Source organism: Empidonax traillii, unplaced genomic scaffold, assembly GCF_003031625.1.
Source record: "Empidonax traillii isolate 1590-97213 ecotype Southwest subspecies unplaced genomic scaffold, ASM303162v1 scaffold444:size1099390, whole genome shotgun sequence".
Taxonomy (NCBI): domain Eukaryota; kingdom Metazoa; phylum Chordata; class Aves; order Passeriformes; family Tyrannidae; genus Empidonax; species Empidonax traillii.
Window position 1 is genome coordinate 816238 of NW_020955637.1, and position 22660 is coordinate 838897.

General features: G+C 48.8%; 1 protein-coding gene across 1 annotated transcript; it reads right to left on the bottom strand.

Moving 5' to 3' along the window:
• Positions 1–1976: 1976 nt before the first annotated feature.
• Positions 1977–20172, bottom strand: GMPS (guanine monophosphate synthase). Its single transcript, XM_027894824.1, has 15 exons — positions 19903–20172; positions 17009–17123; positions 16208–16305; positions 15138–15241; positions 13889–14082; positions 13431–13596; positions 11821–11972; positions 11276–11449; positions 9605–9710; positions 8510–8625; positions 7447–7572; positions 6303–6418; positions 5167–5297; positions 3333–3505; positions 1977–2537 (listed from the first exon to the last, which is right to left on the bottom strand). The coding sequence occupies exons 2-15, from the start codon at positions 17012–17014 to the stop codon at positions 2436–2438; spliced, it is 1764 nt and encodes a 587-aa protein (XP_027750625.1). The 5' UTR covers positions 17015–17123; positions 19903–20172; the 3' UTR covers positions 1977–2435.
• Positions 20173–22660: the final 2488 nt, after the last annotated feature.

A 22660-nucleotide genomic window follows, 5' to 3' on the forward strand; every position in this document is an offset into this window, starting at 1 on the left:
AGGATGGGGTGAGTGCAGGGCAGACCTCAGGACACGGGGAGACACCTGCCTACAGTAAAGATGCAGCTCCAAGGAGGGCTTTTCCTGGTGTGCAGCAGGCAGGGAGTCAGGGATTCCTGTCCAGCTGAGAGCACAGCCGCTCCTGTGACCCCCAGCCATCACCACCAGTGTTTGACCCCGAGCTACGTCACAGCTGTGGCACTCCAGACTGCGGGTCCAGCTCCACAGAGACCAGGGGTCTTGGCCAAACCCCAGGGGGGTTGTTTTCCAGAGGGGCTCTGCACTCTTTGCATTATTTTTAGTGACTCCTCCAGCTTTGCCTGTTGCTGTCAAGGCAACACGAGCCGTGGCAGAACTGGGGACGAGCCTGCGCACAGGAGAGCTGGGAGAGCAGGGCAGGCTCAGGCATTCCTGCACCGCTCCAAAACCTTCACCTGCACTCTCTGGAGCTGCGATACCACCCAGCAATGACAGCAGCTGTCCTAAGCCCTCCCTTCCCTGACCAGAGCTGAAGTGCAGGCTGAGGCCACACCTCCCTTCGGGAGCTCTCCTGAGGTCAGCTGTTTCCCCAGGACCCTGCTGGGCCAGGCCCTGCCCCAGCAAGCTCCACGAGTGGGGTTTAACCAAGAGCTCCCACGGATCACCCTCCTGCAGCAAAGGGACGCTTGGATTGGTCACCCCTGACACCACAAGCAGCTCATCCAAAGGGCTCCAGGGGATTGTGACCGGTGCAGGTCACCACTGCCCTTCCCAAAGCAGACAGCTGAGACAGGCAGAGCTCAATTTGCCCAAGCTGCAAAGCCCTGCAGGAGCAGGGCTGGAGGGGGAGGCAGGTCCCCACTCCACATTACACCAGCCACTGCTGTGCTGCCCTCCTGCACCCCCGTGTCCCCACCAGCCCCCGGAGCAGAGGGCTGGAACACACCCTCTCCTCCCCCTCGTGAAAAACCACCCCTGACACAGGCAAAGAAATACATTTACACCAGCTGGCCATTTCCTACGAGCAGAAATTAAACCCAATTTCCATAACGTGTAGGCAGGGAATGTAAGAACAGGAAAACGTGTGCGACCAAAAATATAGAGCAAACACTTCCAACATTATTCCAGTTCACAAATCCAGGCAGGGGGAGAGAGAAGTAACCACAGCCATGAAATACTCCATGTCACTGAACAGTTTAAACCAAGTACTTCACCCCATGACACTACAGTGAACTTGCAGCTGAACAGAACAACTGCTGAAACCAGAAAACCAGGGGTAAGAGGGATGAGCCTGGATACACATTCCACTCCCAGTTCTCCCGGGAAAGTACTGCCACGCACCCAGCAACCTGCTCAGGTCAGAATCCAACTGTTCCTGGCACAGGACAGGCTCAGGATTCCCAGGTGGATGGAAATGGCTTTGCCTCAACACATCAGAACAGCTCCATGTCCAAAGCATCCATCTCTCCAATTATTGCTTCACTACAAACAGCAGAACACGAGGGACAAGAGGATCTACACGGGCTGGGAAGTCACCCCCATCCCAGGGCTCCACACTAACGACTAGAATGACCTCACAGATCAAGCTAAGCACAACACAGACCCCAAAACACTCCTGCAAAAGCAGATGTGTAGAAAGTAAACCGTCACCAAGCCCAGGGGAAGCACGGGGGCGGCGGGAGCTGAGGGAACGCTGCGTGGCCGGGGGGGACAAACAGGGCTCACAGATCCAGCAGCTCTGGAGCAACAGCTGCACTCCCAGTCCTGCACTTCTGTCCATCCCCAGAGCATGCAGGGACACTGCCCTGCCTGGAGTGTGCCACGGGCACACACACAGGCAGTGCCACCACACGCTCACCGGCCGGGCCAGCACAGACACACGGACAGGGGCGATGGCAGGAGATTTTAGCCTCGCTCAGCGTTATTGCCTCGGGCCAAGAGTCCAACAATATAGAACAGGTTAACAGCACACAACATACACAGTAACTGCACAACTTGACAGTGCCCACCACTCCATTTGGCAAAATATTTATTTATAATAAATCCGTCCGAAAGCAGTTGGTCACAAAGGATTCCTTTTACAGGTTCAGGCTGGAACGATGCTTTTGGTAGAAGTAAATAAACTGTCTCTTTTTACACAGTGTGCAAAACCAAAGAGACACCGAAATGACAGGAGAACAACATGAGAACAGGAAGAACCGGCGAGACAAAGGCAGAAGCAAGAGGGACCTGTCTGTGCCCGGCAGCGCTGCCGTGGTTATTTACCCGTACAATCCTCAGCCCCACGTCGGGATCATCCCCAGCACAGCTCTGAACTGCGGGATTATGCTCCAGGAGAGGAATCTGATGCGATGTAGCAGCTCCAGTCACTCTTTCACAGTACTGCATGTCAACACTGGGAATGGTTTCTGATATGGTTTAGACTGCACACAGTACTTGGATACAAAAAGAGTTAATTACTCCCACTCCGTCGTTCCTGGGGGCTTTGATGTCAAGTCATACATCACCCGAGAAATGCCAGGAATCTTCTTGATCTCTGCCACCATTTTCAACACAACCTGCCGTGGAGGGGGAAAAAGAATATCAGAAAAAAGTGTGTGAGACAAAACCTCAGAAAATGATCTGAGAAAAGCTTAAAGGAAAACTGCTCAGGCTGATTCTGTCACACACAGAGGGGGAAGAGCCATTGGCACGTGGCCACCAATTAACAACCAACTGAACCAAAGCCTCTGGCTTGTGGGATCTGCAGCTACATTTGGGACTTGCTGACTTTTGGCACAGACCAAACCAGGCTGTGGGTCACAAAACACATCCCTCAAGGCAGCAGCTTTTCAGCTTCAGAGCCATTTACTGGAGTTCAGCAGGAACAGGAACACCCTCTGCTGTGTTACCAAAGTACCTGAAACTGCACAGGGATAGTTTCCCAGGAAAAGAGAGCCTGAACCTGACTCCTAAATCCTTTTAGTGACCTGAAGAGCCAACAGGACACTGAGATGTTAAAACCAGAAGTGCCAATCGAGGGCAATTCATTATGTAATTATTTCCAGTTACTAATGCAAAAATTAATTCCGAAATCCCAGGAATGGCTGGGTGTTCTCTGCTTTTCTTGGTGGTATTTTGGCTCAGCTCTGCTGGAAAGCCTTGAAGTTTGTCACACCCATCTGCCAGCTCCTCGTTGTGTTAGTTTTCCCCAACCCACCACGATATTCCTGCTAATGAATATTGTGAAAGAGAGAAAATGGCAAGAAAATCAAGGACAAGGTGACCCAGAGAGAGAGAGAGAGAGAGGAAGGTGAGAGTGAGCCCCTGCAACACAAAGCTCCTGCTGGAGAGGACCCCGAGGGCCACGTTACCTCCTCGGGGACCTCGTTGCCCGGGGTGGCTGCGATGCCAGTCATGAAGTCACTGGTGATGAAGGGCCTGATGACCACAGACCTCTGGCAGGAGGGCTGCTTCTGGAGGGGGTCCCGGTCGAAGTGCAGCGGGGTCAGGATTATTGGCATCTGGCTGATCTTTCCGGCGTAACCTGGAGGGAACAGCCGAGCAGAGGGCGTTCATTTGGGGTGCAGCTGCACACAACTCCCACTCCTGCTGCACGTCCCACGCCAGGAGCTGCACCTGCATCCCCTGGGATCTTCTCCCTGCTGCTGTGACACCCTGGAGGTGACAGAGGGGCATCACCACAGCTACTCAGATCAGCACTGCAGGCACTGGGGAGGCCCTGGCTCAGGATCCCAGAGAAGCTGTGGCTGCCCCAGCCCTGAGAGTGCCCCAGGCCAGGCTGGACGGGGCTTGGAGCGACCTGGACCAGTGGAAGGTGTCCCTGCCCATGGCAGGGGTGGCACTGGATGGGCTTTGAGGTCCCTTCCAACACAACCCTTTCCATGATTCTATGAATTGCCACTTGAGATGATCCTCAGCCTTTGCAGGCATGCAGAAAAATCCCAGATAATCTCTGTTATCCCTGTAATTTGCTGTGAATCAACTCAAGATCCACGTTCCTTCCCACAGAACACAGCCATGGGGTTTTATCAGTCCCCATATATCAAGACCAATAAAGAGCCATTCACAAATATGCCTTTGAATAGTCTTTGAAATTTTCTTCGAATAGTCTTTGAACTATTCAAGAGAAAGCCCTCCAGTGTCCCCATGGCTGGTGGCTCACAGGTCACCCCAGAACAATCACCTCTCACTTACTTCCTTCTGAATTATCTCCTTCTGAAAGCCAATACACAGATCCCCAGTTTCCCTGTTTCAGTGACCTAGGAGTCTGAGATGGAGGTGTGTGGCAGCTCTCAGTGCTCAGGCTCCCCCCTCTGCCAGCCCTGGCCTCAGCTGCTGGCACAAGGAGGTTTTTGCACTAAATCCTAACTCCAGTCTTATTTTTAGGAGCGATTCATTCACACAAAGCCAAGTGTCACCAAAAGTTAGCAAGACACAGCCACAGTTTTACCAACACAGCCAGCAGTGTTATCCACAGCCTTCTGAGGGTAATTTTGTACAAATTCTGTTCCGACAGCTCTGCAAACCGAACAAGCATTCTCAGAAAAAGGTATCTGCTGTAACTTGATTTATACAAAATACAGGCACGTCTGGGGCAGTGCTCCCCACACAGATCACATCTCCAAAGGTAATTCAGTGAAAACAGAAAACTGAACCTCAGGACCCCTCATTCCCAGACTGGCTGTGCACCATATCCATGGAACTGAGCACTCCCTGCGAGTGCAGGGTTTGGGCTGGCAAATTCAGCTTTCACTTCAAGTTAAGGAACAGGAAAGCACCACTGGAAACTTGATATTTGGGCTCCCTTCCTACCACAAAAAAAAACCCCACTGTTTAAAAACTCTGCCAAGTTTCTTTACTTCAGGTAAATCCTGAGGCCTGAGATCAGTGGGGAGCAGGAGTTGTGCTGGCTTCCAGCTGGCTGACAGTACCTCTTGCATGAGCCTGCAGTGCAGTGAAGCACCACATGGCATGTCATGGGTGAGCCTCAGTTCCCCAAAACCCCCTAAAATGAATTCCTGTCCTTTAGCTATCAGCTGCTACAACTTTCACAAGAGTCTGCCTCTCATTAGTTGAGCACTTTCTGCAGGTATTTGGGAAGGTAACAGATTCTGACAGCACCACTGTAACTATCCCCCCTGGGTTTGCAGGGACCCAACCCCCAGGGTAAGGGGGAGCACCTACCAGACTCCCTGAGAATGTTGTGAGCCTCAAAGTCAGCTTGACGTAAAGTGCTGAGGACTCCTGTGGTCAGGAAAGTGGGGGTGACGTCTGTGGGGGGCTCCTTGACCGGGGGGCCGAACACGTACACAACTCTGCAACAAACAGGGTGGGGGGGAAAACACACATCTGACATTCCCAGAACAGAGCAAACTGCCTGCAGGCTGCAGCCTCAGTGCCACAGGGGCACAGGGGCAAAAAGCCTGCAGGCTGCATCCTCAGTGCCACAGGGGCAAAAAGCCTGCAGGCTGCATCCTCAGTGCCACAGGGGCACAAAGCCTACAGGCTGCATCCTCAGTGCCATCACAGCGAGAAAACAGAACCAGGAAGCAGCACGTTTTATTTTGCTTACAGTTTCTAGCAGGAACCTGGCAAAACCCCCATTAAAGCTTCAGAGGAGCCTGAAGAAGTCAGCAATGCCAGCACCCACTGAAACTGCACAGGCACTCCTGATTTATACCTTCTTTTGTCCCCTCTGCACTTAATTTAACCGATTATCTTGCAATTCCAGGTCTCACCTTTCAGGATAATGGCTCTGTCAGTAGGTGTCACTTCTGTGAGAAAATTAAGGTTTGCTATAAGCAGTTAGAAGCAGTTTCATCAGAAATCCACCAGCCAGGCAAGGAGGATGTGATTCTCCAGAGCTGATTTAACGTCTAAGCAACGTCAGCCGCTGGGAAAAGTTATGGAATCAAGTAGGTAGGGAAATGTATCCTCACAGAGAGCTCAGTTAAGATCAAAGTGCCCAGCTTTGGAGCTCTCCTTGTGCCATTAGAACTGACACCCCCACGTAAACCCCTTTTTGACACACAGCAAAACCAAAGTGCAGGGGACAGCACAGCTCACCAGCAGGCTGGAGTCCTGCAGAGGAGATCTGAAGCAGTTATACTGGATGTTGTCTAATCAAGTGCTCTAAGAGATGAGGAGGCAGGCTATCAATTTCTTTTCAAGCTAGAAATAAACCTGTATTTTGATCTGTTGTGTGTTTGTAACACTGGCCCAACATATAAAAAATTATACCCCAAGAGGAAAATGTCTGTGCATGCTAAGCTTGCACATGTTAATTAGCTCATTAGGAACAAGGGTAATGGAATAGTCACCTGTTTATGTTGTGGCACATGCGTGGAATGAGCCTGGCCAGGAACATGAGGGACTCCCAGTGTGGAGCGTCCTTGCTGGAGATGCCGCAGACGTAGCTGTAGGAACGGCAGTCACCCTGCAGGGCACAAACACACCCTGCCAGGGTTACTCACAACACCTTCCCCTTCACCCTCTCCATCAGCTGACAGGGACATACTTTGGGCCAGCTTTTAACAGACACTGAGCTGGTGAAGCCAGTGTGGTGGGAGATACTGAGGGGACGAGGTGACACAGAGCAAGATAACAGAGCTGACAGTGTATAAAGGAAAAATTCAGAGCTGGGAAGCATACATATACAAAGATATACATGTATAAAAGGGAATATTCAGACTGGGAAGATGCATTTACAACGACCAGAGAAGAGGGACTGACTGTGTGCTGGTATTTTTGTGACAAAGTGCAGAAGTCTGATGACACTGCAGCTTCCAACACTAACCAAAGCTGACTGCACTGAGCCACAGAAGCCACACACAGCACTGAGCAGTGATAATAAAATACATGTAATTCAATACTGATAGTGCAGAGAAAGGTTCTGTACAGCTCAGTAAAGAAATGCTCCAAGTCATTGCACACAATTCCACAGGAATGCCAGCTCAGCACTTGCCTTGTGTTTCAATCCCCAGAGGAGGGAAAAGGAAGGTAACACTGGTGCTGCACAGACCCCAGTGCTCCCTGCACTGCTCCAGCTCCTTTCCAGGATTAGTGCAAGGCCAAAAAGTACAGGAAGGGGCAAATATAGGAAGGAGGGACTTTTAACCAACTTAGTCTGAGACTCCCGAGTCTGATCGGGGACAACAGATGACAGCAGAGGTCAGTGGGACTGGGAGTGTTGTGAAGGAACTGCCTGAGAGTGACCAGCATCACTGACCCTGGATAATGCCCTCAAATCCAAGCCCTGGCACTCGCCTGAGTGTCCCTTCAGGTATCCTGACACCCCTGCACTGCACCAGCACTGACAAAGCTCTCACAGCCATTTGGAGTTTTATCTCCTCGACTCAAGCTCCTTATTCCCACATCTTTAGGCAGCAGCTATGATGCCTCTCCCCAGCCTGCCACCCCAGCAGGAAGGAGCTCCCAGAACAGCCCTGGGATGCCTCCCTTTACCTGCACTCCCACAGTTTTGATTGGTAGCAAGAAGGCATTCAGTGAGTGTAGGCTTGTGATCTGCATCAGCTTCTCCTGGTCTTCTTCACTTGTACACGCCTTGACCCTTTGCAGCAAAGTGTGTGGCTGTGCAAGGATGCAGAAAAACACATTTTGGTTAGATAAAGCTCCCAAGCCCTCAAACAGAACCAGCACAGAGCAAATAAAAGTGTTATTGAAGTAGCTGTGTGCTTAAATTTAGTCTACATTCACCCCTTGGAAATGTTTCAAAAATACCTTTCATTTGACAATTAAATATTAGCAAAAGCCCTTTTCTTTGATTAGTCTGTACTTTAAGCTGAGGCTCTCCAAGGCCACAGGGGAAGCTCTTTTCCTGTGCTCACTCTCCCTTTCACAAAGCTGCACTTTTCATTTCTGTGGCACTACAATTCCCTGTGTTTTAAAGGAAAAGAAGATGCAAATATGAGCCCTTCAGGAGTTACCAAAAAGCTTTGGGAAGTTGTTTTGAACTTACACCTTAGAGCAGGTCCCTGCTAAGGACTTTTCACCTCTGAGAGAGCTTAGAGCAATCACAAAGGTCATCGCAGTTAAGAGACGTAGAATTTTAACATCACCAATTAAAAACTGCAGGTTTTGGTCCAGGACACCCAGCAAGCACCAGTTCCTCACTCCTGCACTGTCACCTACACAGTCACTGCCTGTTTGGGTGTGCAAGCCTAGGAAGTTACAATTACTTCAGGCAGGGAAGACCTTCCCCTAATACTATGTCATTTGAAGAATCCCCAGAAACCTCTTCTGCACAAAGTTTAACTACAGCAAAACTTATTTAATATCTGAAGGGTGAATAAACTTCTCCTTTCCAGAAATTGTTCAACACTTGTACCAGTCATGGCAGTGAAACTCCACTGCACTGAACCGCTTCAGGAGAGTTGTAGTGGGACTCATGATTCCTTACAGAGCACAAAGTAGTCATTTGGACCTTTTAGCAGTTTAAACCTCACTGCAGGTCACTACAGAACAATCCCACTCCCTCTGTGCACACTAAAGCTCACAGTCCTCTTACCTTCTTCACACTCGCAGAGAAATCCGCAACTATTTTCAGAATGTTGTTTGTTTCTGGGAAGTCTTTGCACACATAAGGTTCCTCAGCGCAGATCACTCTGATTGCCAGACCAGGACCTGCAGAACAGCATTGAAAAAACATCAGACTGCATGACAGGAAGCTGATTTTCACCCAGAAATGTGGAACAGTGGGCCAGTCCCTGAGTACAGTGTGTTTTGCCATTGTGCCTGCACCCCAATTGTCTCAACACCCTGCAAGACAAAAACCCCGACCCACACGCAGTTTATTCCAGAAGGACATTTCTGTTCAGCGCATCTCAGCACTAATTCACGTTTAAGCATTGCCTGCCTGCACCTCACACGTGCTGGTGCTGCGAGGGAGCAGTTTGTGGTGATGAAGTGGTGGATGGAAATCCAAAATGAACAGGAACCTCCTCCCCTCCTTTGCCAGGCAACGGAGCACTCTGGGTACAACACACAGAGGAGTCTCTGCTGTTTTTAAAGACCCCTGAGGTCTGTCTGACCTTTTAGCTACTCAATGTAAATGTGCTGGAAAAGGCAGGCCCTGCCCTGCCCGGGCTGCTGCTGCACTGGCACAGGCTCTGTGCTCTGCCAGCCCCCAAACACGGGGCAGAGGGACATCCCCCTGGACAGGACAGGGCTTGGCTGTGTCACCCACTCTCGTGTTTGCTGGTGGACAGCTCGTGGTACTCTCCAGGCTCTCATTTCCAAAGCTGCAAATGCCCCTCGGCGAGGCAGAGCCAGGCCATCACCCCAGGTGAGGTGGGCACGTGGCAGCTCAGGCAGCACTCACTGCACTTACTGAGAGTCCCCCTTGGGCTGCTGCAGCTGAAAGGGAACAAATGCAGCTCAGGGCAAATTCAGCCACAACACTCCTGCTTTTATTAAGTATATGTATTAAGCTGCTCTCAAATCTTTCCCTGAAAGAAGATGCTGCTAAAATAAAAACCTAAACTGATTTTTTTCTGTGTTTAGAGATCAGTTTTATCCTCCACCACCCTGCAGTTAAGCATCTGCTGAACACCACTGGTGTGAGCCACAGCCCTGCACTAACAGCACAGACCAGCTCCCATACCTGGGAAGGGATGCCTGGAAACCAGCTCCTCAGGAAGGCCAAGCTCTCTTCCCAGCACTCGCACTTCATCCTTGTGAAAGTCTTTCAGTGGTTCTATTACTTTGCCCTTAAAAAAAAGAAAAAAAAAAGGCAATTTACACTCCAGCTCTCAAGTTCAAACAGAAAGCCTCAAGTGTTTAGGTTATGCCAGTCAAACCGGCCTGCTCCTCGCAGCACCAGTGCCAAGGATTCCATAAACACTGGAAACAAATCCCATGTGAATGTGGGCTTTGTGAAAGAGCTGCAGGACACAGGGGGAGACACGGAACTTTCAGCCTGTGCCAGAAGCATCCCTGGCTGCAGCAGGGCAGACACAGCTGAAAGGCCAAACTGGCTCTGCCTGCACAAATTCAAACCTCCCCTGTCTTTGCTGAATGTTCAAACCAACCCAAAAGCCTTGAAAATTCAGTGTGCAGTGATGAACATCAGCAGCGTGGATCATTAGCAGTTCTCCTCTCTCCTGTGGGTGAGACTCACTGATAAGTGAGCACCTTCCACCAGGGCTGTGCTGTGATGTGCTGGCTCTTTCTTACACTATTTTGTAACACAGTTAGAGAACTGATGCCAGAAGAAGCAAATTAGGGCAGGCTCCTACATTTGCTTCACATGCTGATACTTTGGAGCTGTGCACAGGAATGGCGTTAAAAAAGCTTTTCTGAACTTCACACTAAACAGACCAGCTGGGAATAGCACTGAGGGGACAGGACTGGGCTGGGCTGCCTGCCTTCACACAGCTCAGCCTCTTGTGCTCCCATCCTCCCCAAGCTCCTGGCTGTCAGCCACCCATGTCCACTTTGGGCCATTTCAGAAGGATTCTGGGGTTCTTAAACTGCTAACTGGAAAGGCAGGGTGTGCCACCAGCACGCTGCTGGCAGATCTCTGAACAGGTTACTACAAATGGGAGGCAGCAGCTGCATAAGAACAAAAAGCACTCACCCCTGGGGGTACCTGCAGGAACCATCCCTACATTCCAACCCATTTAAACATGGTTTTCTCATTCTCTCTCTCTCGAGAATACTTTGCTCGAAGGGCTGAATGTTACAAGAGGTTCAAGATTAAGGAGAATTTTGTTGTTCTCTCTCAGCAGGAGCTGATTATCTTTTTTCTAAGCCCTTTTTTAAAAGCACTGTCGTTGCTCTTGCCTGAATCCATCATGTACCAGGGTCTGGAACACCAGTACCTAAAGATTACTCGTTGTCTTGTGTCCAGAATGAGAGACAAGAGAAGGAAGAAGTGACCCATTGCACCATGAATTCCACTTAAATCAGTTCCTGAGAAGCCTAAACTGTTCTGCTGCTGAAGGCACTGGTGCTGCTCTGCTTCCTCCCCAAGCATGGCTTTGTTTGAGAGGCAAGGGAGGGAACAGCTTTTGGGGTTGTGAACACTGTTCACACTGCATGAACCACCTTCAACCCACTGACATCCTTCTGGGTATCCACTGCTGGGCAACACCCAGAAACTGTGACTACTTTGGGAATGCAGCAACCAGGAAAAAAGTGTAATAAATTGCAATACACTACAGTGGAATCTCCAGGGCCTCATCAGAACAGGCTCCCCTGAGTGCAGGACAGTTCCAGCAGCAGAACAGAGGGGTTTGTGATGGGTGGCACTCAGCAGCCCATGCCCAGGTACCTCCTCCCGCAGCTTCCGGATCAGCTCCGTGTCGTTGTGGTGGGTTTTGATCACCTCAGCTTTGCCACTGGCGATGAGGGAAGCGCTTTCGATGAGATCAGGCCTGAGGGTCCCCTGGGCCAGGAAAACCTCCTCAGGTTTCAGGTTCATTTCTCCAATAACCTCGTTGGCAATCTGTGGGAGGAGGAGAAAAAGAATTGCAGTCTCCTTTCGGCTGTCCATCTAAAGAAGGTAACAGATTGCCTGACCGGTGATACTGAGCTGATAACAGCACAAACAATCAGGAGGAGTAATTATGACACCCTCCCACGGCTGAAATAGTCCTATAACCCCTTATTTTGTTGCACTGAAAACGGAAAAAACACCTCCAGACTCCAGGAACATCAGAGCCTGCTCAACATTCCCCCTGCAACCCCCCAGAGGCTCCTCAGGTCACCCACAAACTGCAGGAGCACTGCTGCCACTGAGCCTGCAGTCTGACAGGACAGGTGGACCCAGAAATCACGTCATTTAAAAAAGCCAGCCAAACAACAGACGGACATTACCTTAACAAAGGTGTCACCGATGATTTTCCTCTTTTCTTCAGGACTCGTGGTCATGTTTAAGGTCTTGCTGATTCTCTTCCGTGGAGTCCTGTCCTCATCCGAGATGGGCAGGGTTGTGGTACCATTATAGAATGAATGAGCTGCATTCACCACTGCAGGAAATCACAGTGGGTTTTTTTGTCAAGAGTCAGTAAAGATTTGTAGGCAGGGTTGCAAAAAAAAAAAAAAAAAAAAAAAAAAAAGATTCAATTTTGTTGCTTTAAAAAAAGGAAAATAAAAATCAAACCAGTCCTTTGACCATTAACTGCATTAAACAGGGCTGCTCAATACCTCAAGAATTATTTGTAACAAAAGCCTTTTATTTCTCTTATCAACCTGCTATTTTTTCATATTGTGACAAGCATATGAAAGCTCAGTTGTTGCTTCCCCTCCTAGATTATAATTTACTGGCTTTAAATAGTTTACAGGACAGTGTTTCCCCAAGGCCTCTCTGCAACCAAAATTAAATGATGCACTATTTATTCATGCTACATTATGCCTCTTAATTTAGAGAGGCTCTCAACCCAGAGATCAGCTGGGAGGCTCTCTGGCATCTTTTACCAGCACTGAACTCCCTGACCTACAGAAGGAGCACTTGCAGCAAAGGGATTCCCTCAATTTGCTCCCCTGGCTGCCTGCCAGAGCCCAGGTTTATTGCTCCACAGAATGCAAGAACAAGACATGGATTTTCCACTAAAAAAGATAATTAAATAAAATGTGGGTACAGAATAAAGCTCAGACTTTGCTGCGCTGTTTGAGGGCCAGGCAGTGGAGAGCATTGCTCACCCAGTGCCACAACTCCTGGAGGATCCCTTGACAACATGCACTGCCCCAGAACAGGCAGCTATTACTGGTTATTATTAAATTACTCAGCCAGGCAGTGTAAAGCAGCTCTGGCTGTTTGCACAAAATTTGCCTTCTCTGACCTCCTCACACTTGAGGCAAAAAAACTCTCTGAACCTTCTCATTGGCCACGTCAAGGCGCTTTCTGCTCACTCATAATGAGCTGCTTCACAGAATCACAGAGTCATCGAGGTTGGAAAAGACCTCCAAGGCCACCGAGTCCAACCTGTGACCAATCACCACCTTGTTCTCAACAAGCTCCTCCAAAACCAACCAAACCGCACCTATTTGAAAGCGAGGAAAAACGCCTTGAAAAAAGTAATTTTGGCTGTAATAGCACTCAATCACCCAAACGAGCTCCCAGTTTACACAGACAGAGATCCAGGACAAGAAATGAAGCCCCAAGTGTTAACCAGGACACTGGAGAAAATGGAAATGCAGGGAGTTTTGCAGCAGCTGAACAGGATCCCTCAGCCATCAGCAGAGAAGCGACTGAGGGACAAACCCACTGCTCTGCTGTGCCCCAACTGCAGATACCAGGTATGAACTACTCAAGAGATGGGGCAGCTCAGTCAAATGAACTGAGGCTTAGCATTTTAGGTGTGAATTTTGGTAATGGGTCCAGGTGGCTCCAAACAACCGAGCTGCTTCGGCAGGTCAGTGTGAGAAGGGCAGATGAGCACTGAGTGCAGGCCTTTGAGAGGACAGCCAGGCCATCCCTGTGGTACCTTTGACTTGGATGCCCAGCTTCCTGAGCGCCTCCTCCACGGACTGGCTCTCCCTCTTGCGCATGAAGCCGTTGTCGATGTGCACGGCGATGACCTGCTCGCGGTTCAGGGCGCGGTTCAGCAGGGCCGTGCACACCGTGGAGTCCACCCCGCCGCTCAGCAGCACCTGAGCAGGAGGGAGGGAACACGGGAAAACACCCCGGTTTGGGCAGCTGTCTGTGGGGAACGTGCTAGCACACAGCTCAGACACACACACACACCCCGGGACGGGGAGAACAGAGCACTGACCCACAGCCAGTGACCTGCAAGGAAACGAGGCATCAACCACCACCCTGGCCCGACCGTGCCATTCTTCTAAAACCCGGTTAATGTACGACCCCAACCACGACAATTCCGCGTTCTCCAAACCGAGCTGAACAACCGGCGGCGCTTCAGCAGATAAACCTCCCAGCACTCACCAGGACCTTGGAAGAGCCCACTCTGTCCTTGATGTCCTGGATGCACTGACGTTCCCTGTTCTCCACCGTGAAGGTGCCGCTGCACCCCGCGATGTCATACAGGAAATTCTTCAGGATCAGCTTGCCGTTCACCGTGAGGCTCACCTCGGGGTGGAACTGCGCTCCATAGAGCTTTTTAGATTCGTTTGCGATGCCTGCATTGGCGCAAGGAGCGTGACAAAACAGAGAGAGATCAGCGAACTGGCAGGGAATGCACACCCAAGTCAGGCACACACTGATACAGCGTGTGCAGTGATTTATTCTGCCACCTTTTGGCACAAATCACATAAACTAAACATTCTCATTCAGACTGGGAGCAAAGGCACTCTTACATATCTAGAACACAAACCAAAGGAAAACACTGGGACATCCCAGGAAAATCACTCTGAAAACAGAAATAAATTACGTTACTTTTCCCCCCTCACGTGATACCCCCACCCAACCCTGCAGCCAAGCCACACTGACCCAGCTGCATCCAAGTGTCCCTGGCTGATTTAGGAGCTTAATCTTCAGCCTTTTTATCTTTTCAATGAAAGACTTTAAACAAAGCAGGTGAATACTCTCGGAGATCTCACTAAATGCCCAGCACATTTAAGATCTCTCCAGGACTCCCATCTCCAAGGAAAGAGACTCCAGGGGCCTGTTTGGGACTCAGTAATTCCAGACGCTTTCAAACCCCAAGTTCTAAGGTTTTTCTCTGACAATCTGTGTGCAGCGTTAAAACCCTTCTTTCAGCACCTACATTACTCTTGCTCACTTGAACATTCATGCAATATTAAATAAGAAGTTAATCAAGCTTTAATAATTAATTAAACAGTGTTTGACTTGTACTATTACAGTGCAGAACCCAAACCCCACTCACACTGCACACACAGCACACGTCTCCATCCCCCCTGCCCTAAGGGCACAGGGTATTTAATTCCAGAGAGAAACAACACATGCATACTTTAAAATAACAGGAACTCTATAAATAATGTTAACTCTTACTTAAACCACATTTAAATCAGGGCCACTCCTTTTAAAGTCCATTTCTTTATTATCACGGCAGCACAACGTGCAAACACACACACATAGAATTGTTAAAAACAACTCCTTTGTTTGGCAATTAAATAACAAAGGACACCACTCTGTTCCCACTTGGTTCTGTCTGCCATTATTGTTCCCTTTAAACCAGCATTACCCAAAGACAATTTCAGGAGAAAATAAATACCTGCTATAATGTTCCCAGACTGTGCCACCACCTTGAATCCATCAGCCACTTTATCCACACTATCTCCGTGAGTGAGGAGCACGAGCTCTTCCTTCTGAAGGCCCCTAAACAAAGATTAAAAACTACAGTCAACTCAAGAAAGAACTCCCTGCCTTTCCAAGAGGAGTCCTGAGGGATCACAAGGAAAGCTCATCTCATTTGACCAGGACATCTGAAGTGTGTGCAGGATGTCCCCCCCAGGAACAGCCACCTCCAGCTCCAAGGTGACTCCCTGGGAAGCTGCAGAAGCTCTTGTACAATACACCCCCCATGCAAGAGGGAATTCATCTTAATTCTGAAGGGTTAGAGTTGTTTTTTTTTCCTTATAAACATCCCAATATTGGAGCATCCCCTCTTGGACACGTGGAGCCATCTGGAGTCAATCAGGATCCCGGGACTCCTGCTTTTTATTTCAACAAAGTGAACTTTTCTTCTTCAAAACTACATGTTTTCAGGACAGTTTGGACACCCTTAGGCAGGGTATGAAGTTCTGCAGGAGCCCAACAGAGGAAAGTTAATAAAACTGGCATACCAGGTATAAGTGAACTGTCAAGGAACTTGAGAGGCACCGACAAACTACCAAGAAGTCCAATTCTGGCTTTATAAAAACATCACAAAGCAATTTCAAAGGAAGGTGGAAAGTGAATGGTTTTGGATTTTCTATGACCTTTCCACAACTGGATGGGTGCCAACCAATACAAGAGCACTGCACAGCAGGAGACAAGAGCTTAACACAAATATTCCCAGGTCATGGCACATTTTACAGGGTCTCAGTGAAGACTGTCTACCTTGAAATAAGTGGGTTACACAAAATTCCCCTCTGTAATTCTTGAGAGCTTTTGCCTAAGTATTTGTTTCAATGAGTAACCTGCCTACTTGTGACCACACGTGTGAAAGTTTTATTAGAAAGGATCAACTAAACATTGATGCAATGTCACTGTTTTCTTTAAAATAACGTTCCTTTCACCCACACCCCCTTTCCCAGACTGGTATATCCAACAGTGCTTTGGTAACTGAGAATGTCTCTGCACCTGAAGAGTGAACATGTGTTATCCAGAGTGATGCTGAACACCCCATCCTCTCTCACACTCTTCTTGTGCACTGTGCCTCCAAACACCTTATTCATCATCTGGAAAACAAAAACACTCCATCAGAAAGCACCACACAAGCTGGTATCACTTCATACACAGCCTGCATCTCTTCCAGCCCTTTTCTCCTTGGGAGTTTGTTCCATTGCTCAGCTGGGATCTGCCAGGCCACTGCAGGACCACCAGTGGCTCCAAAGGTAAAGAAGGGGGGCTGTTTCTTTTTTGGGGGTGGGGGAGTGTTAAACACTCTTGAGAATAATGCTAAGACATTCCATGCTTGAAACACTAATTCCCTTGTTTCCATGAGGGTTTGCTTTTCAATACCAACTGGACCGAATTGATTAGTGACTGGCAGATTATATTCATTATAACTAAAAAAAGGCAGTGTGGAACTCAAAACAAAACCTTTTATGCTACTGATCACGGAATGGTTTGGTTTGGAACGGACCTTAAGGCTCATCTCATTCCTTGCCATGGGCAGGGACACCTTCCACCAGCCCAGGTTGCTTCAACCTGGCCCTGGACACTCCCAGGGCTGGGGCAGCCACAGCTTCTCTGGGCACCCTGTGCCAGGGTCTGCCCACCCTCCCAGGGAAGGATTTCATCCTAATCTCTGATCCAAACCTGCCCTCCTTCAGCTTAAAGCCCTTATATGAGAAGGCAAGGCCAAGAGATGAACACACCCCCTCAATTTAACAATTAGGACTTTAAAAGCATCTCAGTTAGGACTATGATTATCCCAACCTGCATTCCATAGCAGATGCCGAGCACTGGTTTTCCTATTGTGAATATGGCTGGGTCAAACCACGGGGCATCTTCTGCGTACACAGAGTTTGGTCCTCCAGATATGATGATAGCCCTGCAGAGAAAACAAACAAAACATTAACTCAAAGATGTTGTTTACTTAAAAGCCCTTCGTTTGCTTTGAACACTGACGTTGTCTCATACCACTCTTTGAACTTCATACACTAGAAGATATATTTTAACACAGATATCCTAACATGTAGCTCTGCTAAGCTGGAGCTGTCACACCCACCAGCTTACCAGGGAAGTATTTCCTCAGTTTAAACAAAGCCAAATATAAACCACCTGAAAAAGTGCCTGTATTTTAAATTCCTCATAGCCAAGCATCAGCAAGATGGCTGGGACAAAGCAGAGTGTTAGCATTAAGATATATATATATATATAGTTAATGAAGTCTGTGACATCTAGAGGGGAGCTGTAGTCAAAAAACACATTCCCAAATTTCTAAGTCCGCTGAGAAAACGTCCCTTACTCCGTTCTGACTACGCAGAGGTGGCACTGGCTGCAGGTTGTGCATTACAAGTCCAACACATGCCAGCATGTACAGTTTGAAGTTAATACTTCACACTGAAAAAGACAATTAAATCATTTCAAAGGGGAAGAGAAGAGTTTTCACAAACATAATGATTTGCAAGATCCTGAACTGCAGAAGCACCAGTTGGGCAACACTTTTGGCCTCAGCCTGGGATCGACCAGGGCTGGACCAGACCTTGGACTCCCGGCCTGTTTACTTCAAGAGAACATCAAACTCGTCATTCAGAGCCAGAAACACAAAACCAAGCGAGAGAGAGGCTGCATAAACGGGACCAAATGTATCTAATAAAACTTCCTTCCAGCATTAGTTCGAGCCTGTCATGCAAGCGCTGCCAAAAGCCCTGTCTCTGGTTCTGAGCAGCAGGAGCAGGCACTGAGCTCACAGCCCCTGCACCACCAACAGAAACAGCCCTGGAGGAACAGCCCATGGACCCACCCACGTCCCTGCAGCCACACAGGCCCAGCACAGGCTCCTGGTTCCAGGCAGGAGAGGGACGGAGCTGGAAGGGGCAGCATTTATTTCTCTGCCTGCTGGGACCTCCAGGTGAGCTCTGGAACGAGGATCCAGCTGACACAGGCACAGACCTACACTGACCCATCCTGACAACCTGTGCTGTACACGCACGGGCACTTCTGCTCGAGCTGGAGCCACGATGGATTTCCCAAACTCCACCAGTGGGAGGAAGAGCCTGAACACTCCCCATGCCTGGTGGGATTGCTGCTTCCAGTAACTCCATGTTCAGAACCATTTGCTTCAGTGCCCCATGTACAGGACACTATTTAATATTAACTTGACCCAGAGAATATCCTGAGTTGGCCTCTTCCAGTGCCCAACCACGCTCTGGGGGAAGAACCTTGGCCTAACATCCAACCTAACAACCCCCCTGACACAGCTCCAGCTGTTCCCTGGGGCTCTAGGAAGGAATTAAAGGAATACAGCCACACCTAAAAACTGAACATTCTTATGAGAAGTCAAAATAGTTATACACTGTTATACTCAAAAAGTAGAGTCTTAAAAATCTGGGGTTTTTTTCCCATACCAATTAAAATCTCCCAGGATACAGAAAGGTTATGCAATATATCTAAATATTAAAGAAAGAAATTATGATCTTTGGAATGACAAGTCCCATAGGTCTAACCATGGAATCTGAAGAACCTTCAGCTGCTAAAGGAAAGAGGGAGAAGCTCCTGCCAGCACAAAGCTGCATCAGCACAGCACAGGGCTGAGATGAAACACCACTAGTGCTGGGACCCACTCCTCAAATCCAGCACACAGCAGGGGCAGGAATTCTTTAAACCAGTTATTAAATACTTCCATCTATTAAAGCCTTGACTGTTGGAGAATTATAAACAAGATCTGATAAGAAAAGCCGTTTTTCAGAACATTTCTGAAAGAAATCCCTGGCGCAAAAGCTGCTTGACAGATCCAGCAGGTTCTGGGTTTTCTGTTCTCTGTGTTTTCAAGAGAGATCAATAAGTTCCTACTTGACTTAGTAAAATACACTGTTTACTGGTTCACTAATTATCATCGATTGGGAAAATGCAGTTCTGCAGCAAAGCACAGCCTTCTCTGTCGTCAGGCACAACCAAAAAGCACACGTGCACCAGATTCCTGAACTGTACCAAACCGACAAGGAAGGTCCTTGGTGGTTTGTGGACTTCAGGGTATTTATTCTCCCCACACAGAAGAGATGCACATCCTAGAAAGCCTCAGAAAACACGAAAAAAAAAATGTACAGAATACTAATTAATTGTGAGGCTTTTTTTTTTTTTTTTTTTTTTTTTTTTTTTTTTTTTTTTGCTGCAAACAAGGGGCAGTTTCAGTTAGGGTTTTTTTTAGTTGCTTCCCAGAAACAGTCTGGCATGATTTACCAACAATGCCTTCAGTATCCAAGTAAGTTCATCTAATTTAAAAAAAAAATAAATTAAATAAGAAAATAATTTTTAGAAACACACAAGACTTGTATTCTTGATTAACAGCTACCACATTTTAACAGGCAAAACAGCAAGACCACCTCGATTGTCGCAGATGCAGGTTTAAAACACGGCCTCTTAAATTACACTTAAAAACCTGAAATTAGTAAAACGGCATTAAGGCAGCGAGAAACCAACACACAACATTTCTGTGGCTGCACGAGTGTCCCCCAGCAAACCTCGGGTGGGCAAGGCCAGGTGGAATCACCAAGGACACTCAGTGAAAGCTGCTGCAGGGGAACACCCAGGCAGTGAGCAGGCAGGGTGCAGGAGGGAAGGACAGGGGCTCAGGGGCAGGAGGGAGCAGGGGATGGGACAGGCCGTACCGGAATCCCTGCTCCCGGATGGCGAAGGCGGGCGTCTCCAGCGGGAAGATCTCGGACTGCACGAAGAGCTCTCGGACGCGCCGGTCGATGACCTTCCCGTACTGCGCCCCCGCGTCCAGGATCACCACGGCCCCCTCGTAGTGGTGCTGCCCATCCTTGAGCTCTCCCCCGGCGTTCTCGGGCTGTGAACGGCACCCACGGCAGCTCCCGTCAGCGTTCCGACCCGGAGAGGTTGGAAAGGGCCTCGATGACCATCAGGCCCGACCATCAGCCCAACACCGCCACCACGTCCACCTTAAACCCCATCCTCCAGTGCCACATCCACACGTTTCTCCAACGCCTCCAGGGATGGAGGCTCCACCGCCACCCCGGGCAGTCTGTGCCAGCGCTTTACGACCCCTTCCACAAAGGAATTCTTCCTAATATCCGATCTAAACCTCCCCTGGCTTCACAGCGACACGCTGCAGACCGCAGACCAAGCCAGATCCCTTCAACAACCAACATCTGCAAAGCTTTGCTAATTAGCTTATGCTAATTTATGATTGAAATGATAAAGACCAGCCAAGAAACTCCTAAATTAAAAAAATCCCCAAGTTTATGAGGAGCGTGAGATGCACTAGCACAGCACATCCCCCCCAATCAGCCACACAAACACGACGTCCCCATCCCCCAAACCAAACAGGGCACAAATTGGGGAAGAAAAATGCTAATAAGTTAATGAAGGCAGAGCTTTCCATAAATAAGAGCTCATATGCTCTGTTCACCATCTGCAGCCACCGTGGCTTTTTCTGTTTCCAGTTCCCCACAAACCCCAGCACAGCCCATGGTAAGTGAGAGCATGTGCCTTTTTCCCAAGCAAACCAGCTCAAAGCCAGAAGGAAAATGTTTTTTCCCCTGTCACGCCGCCTCATGGGCTTGAACTTTCACTCGACATTACCTCCTGGGGAGAATAAGAAAGGAGAAATTGAGAACAAATGTCAGCGCTAAATCATTTTTAAAAGAGTCTGCATTCGAGCAGATTGCACACCAGAACAAAGCGCTGGTTCTCTCCCAGCCCATCACGTCTGAACTGGCTGGCCAACCCCAAATCTGAAAGAGGGCTAAAAAACACAAGGACAAGTTTATTTTTCAAAATAAAATAAAAAAAAAATAATGTGAAAAGAGGCCACTATTCCATGGAAGTGCCCTTACTGGGGGTTCTTCAAGGAAGAATGAACACAACCACGGCTCTAAGACACCAAGAAATTCATGCAGAAGAAAATTTGCTGCTTGAAGAAATTACTTTGGGGTGTTTTTCTCTTGACTTAAAGCTTACATTGTTCCCTGGCCAACACAGCTTGAAGGAGGAAAAACTGGGAAGGGTTTTACCTGGGAAAAGCTGCCTCCAAGCACAGCTTGGAGCTTCATTTCAAGTTTTGATGACGGCACGTTGAGTTGTTCTGCACGCTTCTACCACGCAACAGAACCTCCAACCCAGGACTCACCAGTTTTCCCATCGCAGCTGCTCAGGCATTTCCCCCTGGATCAGGCAATCACCCCCCCCATCACCCACAGGTGACCCTGGAGAGCAACACCCTGCTGGGACACATCTCCCAACACACACACAGCACAGGCTGCTCCGAGTTTCACTGCTCAGCCACCACAGCACACCCCACGGAACTGCCTTCAGAGCAGCTCAGGAAGGCAAACAGGCTCGAAGCTTCCCAAGTTTACAGTCACTGGAAGAGTTTTATCCCAATTAAAGGACACGAACAGGAAAAAAGTAACGTTAAATCCCTCAAAAGCCTAAGTCCAGGTTACAACCAGAGCCTCAGTTTCTGTCCTTCAGCTCGTAGCTGAGTGTGCCCGACAGGGAGCTCTTGATGGCTTTTAGTCTTGGGTTACACACCAAAAAGGGCACGTTCTGGAGGAGAACAGCCTTCAGCAGCACGGCCCCTTCAAACCCCCAGTCAGATGGAGAGAGGTCACCAGAGCTGTCCTCCCTTCCAGTGGACAGAAGGAGATCACTTTTTCAGTGATTCTGGGCCTTTTCGCCTCGCAATTTCTAAATCAGAGGTTTGCAAAAATGACCAACACCCTCCTTCTTTCCCGAGCCCTCCTTGGGGCAAACACCATTCCTCGCAGTTTTTATTTGAAGTCTTTAATTGTTTCAGAGCAGTAGGTTCAGACAAGCAGAACTGTAAGGAGGTTCAGGTCTGAAGAGAGCCCGAAAGCAACTCTAGCATAAAATCACAGGGAAGAAGAGGAAGGTGGAAAGTCAGCACAGGATCTGGCTTCGCTCATTTAGAGAGGCACAGTTCCAACGCTGGGGATTTTGAACCCAAATTTAACAAGGGGAACTTCGTTTAATAAAATCCAAAAGGGAACAGATGCTGTCAACGTGCAGCCAACATGGCAGTTGAGCCTTGTACACCACACGTCTGCCAGGACAGAGATTAAGAGGACACCAGACAGCCCAGCTCCTGCAGGGACAGGGCTTATGGAGCCAGCACCTCTTCCTACTGGGGACTGGCCAGTCTCTAATAAAAGCTCTTTTTCCCCCTCAGCGGAGGAATAGCTAGAGTTCCTTGTCTTCTGGCCCGTTCTCACAAAAATCTGGAAAACTCGCTATTTTTGGGACCTTCTGTGGAAGCTGCTCTGACCGCTGTCCAAGGGCAGGGGCACCATGCTGATGTCCTGAGAGTGGGACTAAAAACAGGAGGGAACTGGTGCACCAAGAGAAAAAGGGGTGGGGAAAGTCTATATTGAGCCAATTCAA